The following is a 10626-nucleotide window of genomic DNA, read 5'->3' as shown; positions in this document are numbered from 1 at the left end:
CGTGGGACAAAAGGGGCGGGCGGGGAGGGGCGGGCCTGGAGCTGCGGGAGCCGCGGGCGGGATGGGTGCGCTGCGTGCTGCCGCGGGGCTGGCGCTGTTCGCGGCGCTGGCGGCAGGTACGGGCCAAGGGCGGCTCGGTTCGGGGCCCTGTCCCGCGCACCCCCTGCAGTCCTCGGGCGCAGCGCTTCTCGCGGCCCCGCCGGGAGGGCCGGAGCTGAGCGGGGCGATCCCCGCGTCCTCCGCAGCCGCGCGGGGCCCTGAGGAGCAGCGTCCCGGGGCCTCGGCGCGGAGTTGCGTTGCGGAGCGGAGCGCTGTGCCCGTGCCGCGGTAGAACGGTGCCGGGCAGCGGTCGCAGCGTCAGGCGCTGAAGGTCCGCGCTGAATTCCGCGCCGAACTTCGTTCGTTCCCGGTAACTCAGCTGTGGGTGCGCCTGCAACTACAGGAGCGTTTCTTGTGATAATTTTTTTAATTGAAGCGCTTCTTATCATCGCACCCGAGACTGAAACGCGGTGTTTTGGAACGGGTCCGGTCGGACGCCCGGGGCTGCCCCCGCTGACGGTTCCTCTGCCCGCAGGCGCGGCTCTGGAGCCCCCCCGGGAGCTGTGGGGGTACGTGCAGGTCCGCAGCAAGGCGCACATGTTCTGGTGGCTGTACTACGCCGACGGCTTCGCCGAGCTCCCGCTCATCCTCTGGCTGCAGGTGAGCACGGCGCTGCCCCGGCAATGCACCGCGCATGCGCCGGTGTTCTGTTCGCAGCCGTCCTGTTCCAGCCCCTAGGAGAGCGCTCGGGTCGGCGGGGGGTGATGCTGGTGGCTGGCGGCACCCCACAGCTCGGGAGAACATCTCCCGGTCCAATTGCAGAAGCAGGCGCTGTTGTTACCTGTGGTGCCGCGGTAGCACTCTGTGCCACACAGCACGGGGACCGTATGGCACCACAGGGCCTTCCCAACAAACCTGCGGCCTGAGCGATGCTCTGAGAGTGGGTGAAACAGTCAGATCTAGGATAAGTTCTGTAAGGGAGCAAGCGAGAGAGACTGGTTGTCTCTGTGATTGGTCCCGTTCAGTTATAATGGGTAATGGTCATTGGTGTGTGCTCTGCCTTCACCTCCAGAATTTCCCTTCAGAGATGAATGTTGGATATGGCCGCTTGGTGACATGATCCTTTCCCTTCTGCGTTATTGTTTCAGAGTAAAATGCATGTGCTGTGCACGCTGGTTTAAAAAAAAAAAACCACTAATGACTCACAAACTTCTGTATTTTGGTTAGGGATAGAACTTTTCGAACAGCACTCAGCATACAGCTCATCGGATAGTTTCACATCTGGGTGGCTACTTCTCTGTTCAGAAGCCTTGTGTATGCATAGTGAAACACAGTGAGGAACAGAGGAACAGAGCCCTCTTTGCAAGTTACCGAGGAGTGTAGAGGGCACTTTAGACTTCTCATGTGTTGTTCTGTTCTGTTTCTGTCTCCCACATCTATGGCGTGCTTCCTTCTAACTTAGTTATTTGCTCTTTCCCCTTAGGGAGGTCCAGGATCTTCAGGCTGTGGATTTGGGAACTTTGAAGAGATTGGTCCATTAGACAAAGAACTGAAACCAAGAAATACAACCTGGGTACAGCTGAGAGTTCAGCTTCTAATTATTGATTGCAAAACTTACTGCCTGTGTAAGCAGGTGGTTGCTAGGCAGAAATGTGCACAGGACAGTTTTCATTTAAAATTCAATAGAACTATGGTACTTTATCTTAAAATAGTCTGACTAATAACAATGGCTTATATTCTTAGCCTTGTTAAGAACTGAAGAGTAGGCCTGCTAGTTTGTTTTAATGGAATATGTAGGCCTCTACCAATCTGTGAGTTGTGTGTGTTGGGGGAAACTGAGAGAGTGGGGAAATCCTTGGAAAATGTTACTTCTGATCATAGCTTCACTGCTTACAGTTGTGAGGGCTTTTCTAGGTGACTGGCAACATATAAGCAGTGGCTGGTAATTACAAGCCTTGTATGACCTCCAAGGGAAACCAGCTGTAATTACAGCTGCCTGCGGAGGTAGAGGTTTATTCCACTGAGCTGTGGGCAACCAATAGTTTAACTACTTGGGGGGGTCCCTGGGTCACATGGGTGAGCTGCCCTTGGGTGACTGGGAGTTCTGGGTGCCTTTTGTGTTGCACGTTGGGCAAATGGGAAGACCTTGTAGTGTATCTTTTTTTTTTTAAATAAGCCTTAATGCTTTGAGCCATCCTAGGATCTCTGTGTGGATCCCTTGATTTTATTTGTACACTTGTAACTATACAGCTTAGCACCATCTGATAGCTTCTGTTACTTTCTGACAGACAGAGGCCCGCCTGTGCCATTCTCTGTGTTGGACTTGTACCCAATTTTCCTGTAGCTTCTTTTGGGGTTGGGGGTGCAGTGGCTGTTAGATCTTTGTGCAATCAAAACTGAAGTTTGCATTGGTGCTCTGCAGTACTGTTAGCTGAACTGATGTTTCACAGAAACCTTTCTGCTTGTACAGTTGCAGGCAGCCAGTATCTTGTTCGTGGACAATCCTGTGGGCACTGGATTCAGTTACGTAGATGACTGCAGCTTGTTTGCCAAAAACCTAACCACAGTAGTCTCTGATATGATGGTTTTTCTCAAAGAATTCTTCACACACAGAACAGAATTTCAGGTAGGTGATTTGAATTATCGGTTAGAATCCTATCTCTTTTTGCAGTTGAACAGATCGCAAAAGGAATTGGTGAGCAGCCTTCTAGGTGAGAACAGTTCACTGCCAGGTAGTGTGCAGGGGAAGCACTGCAGGTATGACAATTGTCTCATGTTCTGCGATTCAGAAGTGGTATCGTGAATTGCTGGTTTTGGCACCAGGTAGGTAATCAAAAAGGGTATGTTACTGTCTGTTGTGATCTGAGAAGCACGTAGGGTCATGGCTGTTTCTAGTTCCAAAATACCAGAAGGCCCACTTCACAACTTGCCTTGGTAATTACACCAGGATGTTATGGCAACTTAGAATCAAAAATCTCCAGTGTTTGATAGTGAAAGGTGGAGAGCCTACTCCTGGGTCCTGTGGGATGTGGAAGATGGCTGGGGTTGCGCTCTGTCCTCCATCTAACAGGTTCATTGTGTGCTCTCTCTCACCAGAGCATCCCATTCTACATATTTTCTGAATCTTACGGAGGTAAAATGGCTGCTGGCATCGCTTTAGAGCTGCATAAGGTAAGTAGTTTCAGGATGTAGTTCACTCTTCACTTTAAAAGGTGATGTTCGACAGGTACATGGAACATGCTGTTTCTGCTGCTTGAGTTAAACCAATAACCCACTGGTTTTGTGGTGGTTGAAGGTTCTTTTTTTTTCTGCTTAAAGAAAAAACTGGTTCTGAGGTCCTGACTATCTAACTAAAAGCAGGCTTGTTTTTGTTTCTCCTCTTATCACCAAGGCTGTACAAAAAGGAAGCATAAAGTGCAATTTTGTTGGCGTTGCTCTTGGAGACTCATGGATTTCTCCATTGGGTATGTTTGCAATTCTCAGACTGTCATTGATTTTATTTTTTAGATAATTTAATGGATACCTACAGTCAAAAATGCCAGCCTTGCCTTAAGTAAATCCCATCTCTGTCTAAATCTTGAACAATCTGAGAGCCACATCAGTGCGAAGCAAATTGCATTTGAAGTGGGGTGGTAGTGAAGAGTCTGTGCAGACCTTTACAGCCACTCTGGTGTTCTGCTCTTAAAATGTGGCCGCCAAATGGTTCACAAGGTTGCAGCTGAAGTTTTGTCTCTGCTTTCACAAGGAGACCTTGTGCTGGGGACCTGGTGTCCCTGCTGACCTGAAAAAGACAGGGTGTGTGTCTGGTGAAGGACAAAACTCTCTTTTTTTTCCTCTGTAATATTTGCAAATAGATCAGTTCAGACTGTGCCTGTTCCCTTGTCAATTCTCTCCTCGTACTGCATCAATGTGTTGCAATGCTGGGGTGAGAAAACTTCAGCAAGAACATATCTGTTTCTTTAAACTTAAACGACTGATGTTTAGGTGGTTTATGTCATTGAAGTAATTTTATTGGTTCTCAGGATTTATTAAGAACCTACTCTGCTGTATGAGCTCTTGGCAAGATGAGCTGGCTGTACCTCTTTACTGAACAATTCCTGTACTTTCTTTGTCACAACCATTTTTGCTACAGTAAATTAAAAGGAAATTGTATGGCAAAAATGTAATGTTTGAAATCTGTTACTGGTTTCATTTTATTTTCAGATTCTGTGCTGTCTTGGGGGCCCTACCTTTATAGCACTGTGAGTACCTTCTTAAACTCTTGGCCTTCTCCTGAGAACTTGTACTGCTATATAGTGTAAATGGAGGTTGATTTATTTTTGACATTAACTCTCAGTCAGTATGAAATCTCTAATATATGGAGCCTGTTACTGAGAAATGAATGTGAAATTTAATTAAAGGTGTCCTCATCTGTGTTTATCTTCCAGTCTCTCCTTGATGATCATGGTCTAGCAGAGGTGACTGCTGTTGCTAAAGAAATAATGGATGCAATAAATAAAAATGAATACGGACTGGCCACTGAGCTCTGGAGTAAGGCTGAAGGTGTCATTGAAGAGGTGAGACCTTTGAGCAGTGTTAATAAAAAGTCAGTGTTTGGGGGAGCACATGCTTCAGCTTCCTCTTTCGGTGAGCCCTGGGTTGGTGTGCATCCCCTGATTTCCTGCCCAGCTGTTCTCACCAGTATGTGCTTTATGATAGTGCTGATGTAAAGGAGCTGTTTGCTGTGCACTGCTGTGATTGCAAGAGGCAGTGGGAAAGGCAACCCATGTGAGCCTTGGTGTGGTTTAGTACAAGTAAAATTCTGGCTTCCTCAAACTGAAAGACTCATCTAGAGCTGGTTTGTTTTCTCTGGAAACATTGCACATAGTTGGTGTCGCTTCTTACTCTTTGGCAAGAATTTGTGGTTCCCATTTTGCCTTTCTCTTCAAGCCTGCTTGTTTTTTCCATTCCAGCTAAGATACCAATGTAAGGGTGGGGGCACTTCACTTCCTGTAGTGTGACTGTGCTGATTCCTGACCGGTGCCTCTCAACTTCAGAGACTCAACAATTAAGTAAAGGAGAGCTGGCTCTAAGAATCTTGTGTAACTTCTCTGCTGGCAACATTAACTGTACTTGTCCTATGGATGCAGACAGTCTGCTGTCTTTGTTAGAGCTGTCATGTGATGATTCTCTGACTTTTCCAGATGTCAGCAATTCGAGAAGAGGGATGTCAGCTGTCTGTCCCACTGTCTGAGGCATTTGGGATGTTCATAGGTTGGGAGGATGTTGAGCAAGAGGCAGCATCGGGCTAGACTAGATCTAGCAGAACAGTGCATTTAAATGCATCACCTGGCATTGCAACTATCTGTCATGAATAATAACAGTCTGCAGTCACACTTGCAGGCTTCCTGTAGCTTCACACCCTTTTCAGAGATGTAGCAGAAACCATGTGGACTTAAGAAAACTCTCTACCATTCTCAGAGCAACTGTAGAAGCCAAGTTTTTCCATGAATGACTTCCTGATCTGTAGAAAAGTGGCTGGTCTCAGAGTCCTTTTTTTTAAGTACTTCCTAACTTCTCTTTTTTGGAAGGGAGTCTGTCACAAAAGCTTTCAGCTACGAGGAGCAGTGTTACTCAAACATCTTGTCTTTTCAGAACACGGACAATGTGAACTTTTATAACATCATGACTAAGGACGTTCCAGAAATGAAAGCAAATGAAGAAGAAAACTTTCATCTTGGTAAGTTACATTTAAGTAGTTGAACTTCTGAGGCTCTGTGTTTGCATTCACATACTATCAGGTCTGATTGTGGAAACAGCCTTGGTTCAGCACATCCTTAAAATGGACCTCTGGATCCAAAGGATGTTGATTAATCTCCTGAGAAGAACTCAATTGCTCTTGCATAAATAGGGATAAATAGGAATGTGGAGCAACCCCTCTATAGATTACACCTCCACCTATACATTCTGCACAGGTTACTCCAAGGAAGTAGTTAATGTAATTGTGACATAGTTTTATGACCTCTAAGTTACTTCCTCTTAATTTCTTCTGCTTGTCTTCGAGCTAGGACACACAAATGTCCCATCAATAGAAATAGTCAAGTCTAGTTCCATGGTGCTTATGTATCTAAACAAATGTACAGTTTCTTTCAAGCTCTTTATCTCTCTATTGCCTTCAGTGATTACAACTCAAAAATAATTGTTTTGAGATGAATCTGTGCCAAGTGGCTAAAGCAGGAGCTGATCTCCTGGAAAAGTGCTGTGATAGCCAGAAGTAAAAAACAAATGGTTGGGCTCTTTCCATATTAACCCCTAACTTAAATGAAGGTTGGCATGAGGGGTTTATAGTAAAAGTCAACAAATGTTCTCTGTGGTGGTGCGTTTTCACTAGGAGAGAGTTTAGCTGTGACTGCAGCACTGAAACTTGTTATTTATGCAGGATGGCTGTCTTTAAATGTGCAACTAATCCAAGTGTTTTGTCTCTTTTCCAGTTAGACTTTACCAACGTCATGTCAAAAGTATGCATAAGAACAACCTAAATGAATTGATGAATGGACCTATCAGAAAGAAACTAAAAGTTATTCCTGACTGTGTAAAATGGGGAGGTACTTTCCTGTCTGCTAGTGTGGATCTAATGAGTGTATTATGGCCTTCCACTGTATTGCAGTCTGAAGGGAGATATTTTATTGTAGTAAGCAGTCACATTACATTTTCACTATCCTACATCCTAAAAAGAGAACTTACCTTCACAAGTGACAGAATGTAACAGGGGCAGGCCAGTTCTGGTTCTACTGTTTATTTCTGTCTTTAGCCAAGCAGCTAAAAGTACAGGGAGCAAAGGAGATCCTTGGTGTCTCAGCAGCTGATTTATGTCATTGTAGTCTTACTGAGAGAATTTGTCAGTCTTTCTCTGCCAGAGCGCTGGTGTCATGCAGCAGAGTGTGAAGGGGAGGGCATAAAACAGGATGGCTTAAAAGGACTGATGCCAGCACCCTGTATGTGTGTAATAGGAGCCAGAAGCAACAGTGCCACATGAGCTCTGGTGTGAGTGTGGCTGCTTTCTGGTTCTCTTAGTTCTTCTAAACTGGCTGGCTGATACTTTGTGCTAGGCCTTGCTCTTATACAGCATGAGCTGTATTTTGAGACCTCTGTCCAGTTTCTTCTGTCCCAGCTTGAGGGTGATATCTTTCATCAGTTAAAATCTGTCTCCCTTCTCGTTCCATCCAGGTCAGTCCACAAATGTCTTCGAGAACATGGCTGAGGACTTCATGAGACCTGTCATTGACATTGTTGATCAGCTTTTAGCAGCCAATGTCAATGTCACAGTCTATAATGGGCAGCTGGATCTCATTGTTGATACCATGGGTAAGAGACTTTTTGACTGGGGTTGGGAGCAGAACAGATAATGAGTAGAATGTGCAGTCACTAATAACACTAGTACCTATATCTCTCTTCTGCAAATCTCCTTTGTAACTGGCAATGCAGTCATAAATAAGCAGCTTTTAATGTTTTGATTACATCCCTGTGAGAGACAATTTTTCTCCCTCCATGGTAGCACTGGCAAATGGATATGCAGTATTGATATGTTCTTGTTTAAATTAAGTCCCTGAACAGGTATTTTAATAGACCACCAAATTCTTCCAGGTAGGTATGTGCGCTCATTCATAAAGGAAGAATGAGAATAGATTTGAAATATATGGAGGTTGTTCTCTTTTTCTGCAAGGAAAATCCTGTCCTTCTGTGGGTAAAGGCCATGTCCTGCTGCAGATCAAAGCAGAACAGTTGGTTATCCCTGAGCAGCCTGCAACAGAGCATGCTGCCAGGAAAGATGCAACAAAGGTGTTTTTAATTAGTTAGGGTGCAATTGGAAAGTGGTAACACCTGCTGCTCATTAAGGTGTAGGCACCTGCACATGCTGACCACTCAAAGGCTTTGTTTGCTGCTTGCAAGATGCAGACTTGATGGAGTGGCAGTGTGGGAGCCAGGCAAAGTGTTGCTGAAATGCCTTGTGCTATGAGACTGTCTTGGTCTCTTCCATTTGTCTTTTCATATTGCAGTAAATAATCTGCAGCTACAGACTAAGCAAACGCACTGTGTTGTGAAAGGCATTATTCCTTGGCTCCCTCTGCTCACTTAGATATTCATGTGCCCTTCATGAACAATGTAGCAGTCAGTAACTCAAGGAAGTATTTAGGCTGTCAAATCAAATAAGCTGTTAGTGGTGCTCCATTTTATCATATTTTAAGCTAAAATTGAGCTGCAGTTAATGTGTAAATTATTCCAGTAGCTCTGAGGTAAGCTAAAGAGAAATCTTTGCCTCAGTGTCCTGGAATTGGTCTTTCTACTGTCTTGACTTCCACCTTCTCTAGCAAGGATATGAAAACAGAAAGCCTTTCTAGGCTCGTCTCGCTGTGTGACTGTAACAAAGGAGCAGCAGCCCGTGTCAGAAGCCCCTCTTCTGATTGCCAAGAGGGGACTGATTCTTCTCAGTGGCAGGGCATACAAAGTGTTTGAGTTAAATATGTCAGAATTGGTAAGGCTGCAGGGTCTCTAAGGTGCACGCTCAACTTGTTGTCTACCCACACCTGCATACCAACCATTGAGGCAAAGGCTTATGGAAAAAATCCAGCTGCTGATGAGAGCACAGGTAGACTGGGAAGGAGCAGGGCAGTGGGACTGGTACCTAGAAACTGGAAGCAGGGTTTCTTCCACTGAACTACAAGAAAACAACTGTAAACCCTTTTAACATTCTCACTGTTTGCTTTTTCTCTTCTCTCTCCATTGGTTTGTTTTAACTTGTGCTGAACTGTTTTCAGCCTTAGTTGCTTTTCTAAGCATAGCAGCATTGTTTTTAGAATCTGAGCATGTAGAAAGATAACTCCTTTCCTCTCTAACAGGGCAGGAGGCATGGATCCGAAAACTGAAATGGCCCGGCTTGAAGGAGTTCAGCCAGCAGAGGTGGAAGGCGCTTTATGTGTCTCCAGAATCCACTGATACAGCTGCTTTCCACAAGGCCTTTGAGAACTTTGCTTTCTTCTGGATACTTAAGGCTGGGCACATGGTAAATAATATACCTGCTGGGGTAGGATGCATCATTACCAACAAGAAAACTGAGCATGCATATGTTCTTGCTGTCGTCTTTACAGCAGCTGCTTACCGTGTGCTCTCGTCTCCATGCAGGTACCATCTGATCAAGGAGAGATGGCCCTGAAAATGGTCAGGATGGTGACCCAACAGAAGCACTAGGGAAGGGGAGGCCAGCTGGTATGGCCTCCTGCTGAGTGCCAGTGTTCTTGCAGAATGTGAGTTCCAGAACAAATAAGCTGCAGGAGGAACAACTGGTATTTGGACACAGCCTCTCTAATCTTCCTGATGATGTGTGGAAAGCATTTATAAAAATGCATATTTCTCCTTGAATAAGCTCTTGCTTTTGAATTTCTAAGATGTGATTTGCTGCCTTAATACTTCTCATAAGGACTCTTCCAAGATAATTCCTCTGTCATAAACAACTAGCTGTAAGCCTCTGCCTTTGTCTTGGAAGGATTTTGTGCTTTTGTAAAAAAGCTGTCCTACCCATTCTGTTTTCTTGCTTGTTTGAACACCAAGTCTAAAACTGACTTTTGTCCTGATTAGCTGCTTGTTCCTCTCGAAGAGCAAACCTGTTTCATGAGGTTTTGGAATGTTTCCTTCCCTTGTCCTTGGGCCTTTGTCCTTGAGTTACCTGGCTGGATTAGAAGCTGCAGATTTGAAGATGCCAGGATAGAAGACCTGCACGAGAGGGTCTACAGTCCATCTCAGTGAGATGGGATGCGTGAATTGGGATCCAAGATTCCTCAGGCTTCCACCACAACCTCCCTCCAGAGGAGGACTTAATCTCTTTCATCTGCTTGTTTCTTTATTTTCATTTGCTTCTTAGTGATCCAAATTCTGTCTTTAGCCTTAACACCCAAGGCCCACCCAGCAGCAGCTCCTGCTTTCCTTTATGCTGAAGGAGGAGCCCTGCTAATACCCTCTTCTGGTGCAGAAGAGAAAACTAATGGACTGAAACCTCCTGCAAGTTTGAGCATAAGCTGGAGAGTGGGCAGCAGAATATTACTGAAACAATAATAGCAAAATTCTGGAAGTTAATAGCAGTATTTAAAAGAAGGCTATACGAACTAGAACCAGTATTTTTACCAATTTTTCTAGATCTAAGTCTTGCAGAGACTTCTTGCTTTGTGAGGCAACACTTCTCATACAGAATACTGTCAAGAGGAGACTTGGTCAGACATTGTTTGACTTCTGCTACAGAGCACAAAGTGACTGTTCTTTATCACTGTCTGGTAGGAAGCATAACAGCTTGTTCCAGCTGTCAGAATACCAAATAAATAGCAAGCTGCCAATTACTCCTGCAACTGAAACTATCATAAAATGTCTGATAGCATTGGCTTAGCAAGGACTGAGGCATAATGATATGTAAACACATACACAATCACCCAGCAGATGGAGTATTGGCACCTAGTAATCACTTTCCTTCTTGTTCTCTACTTAAACTGTGTTCATGAGAACTTTAGCATTGCAAATCCAGACTCTTTAAACACATTAATAAATGCAAGAGGTCCGATGTAA

At 45.0% G+C, this 10626-nt stretch overlaps 1 protein-coding gene across 5 annotated transcripts in view; it reads left to right on the top strand.

Annotated features, from left to right (window-relative positions):
• Positions 1-10626, top strand: part of SCPEP1 (serine carboxypeptidase 1) — a 34939-nt gene extending 24313 nt beyond the window's left edge. For 3 of the 5 annotated variants that reach the window (XM_021414683.1, XM_021414682.1, XM_021414685.1), the window contains 12 exons: positions 575-699; positions 1523-1612; positions 2510-2665; positions 3136-3210; positions 3431-3503; positions 4243-4280; positions 4467-4595; positions 5674-5758; positions 6510-6623; positions 7246-7383; positions 8916-9079; positions 9199-10626. In XM_021414683.1, coding sequence (XP_021270358.1) covers positions 575-699; positions 1523-1612; positions 2510-2665; positions 3136-3210; positions 3431-3503; positions 4243-4280; positions 4467-4595; positions 5674-5758; positions 6510-6623; positions 7246-7383; positions 8916-9079; positions 9199-9264 — 1253 coding nt within the window. In that variant the 3' untranslated portion in view covers positions 9265-10626. Of the gene's footprint in view, positions 1-4; positions 117-574; positions 700-1522; positions 1613-2509; positions 2666-3135; positions 3211-3430; positions 3504-4242; positions 4281-4466; positions 4596-5673; positions 5759-6509; positions 6710-7245; positions 7384-8915; positions 9080-9198 lie in introns of those variants that run through there. The other 2 variants (XM_021414684.1, XR_002443815.1) reach the window with 2 other exon arrangements.

Source organism: Numida meleagris, chromosome 17 (genome assembly GCF_002078875.1).
Source record: "Numida meleagris isolate 19003 breed g44 Domestic line chromosome 17, NumMel1.0, whole genome shotgun sequence".
In the NCBI taxonomy this organism is placed as follows: domain Eukaryota; kingdom Metazoa; phylum Chordata; class Aves; order Galliformes; family Numididae; genus Numida; species Numida meleagris.
The sequence above is the reverse complement of the archived record's forward strand: the minus strand, read 5'-3'. Positions and strand labels throughout refer to the sequence as shown.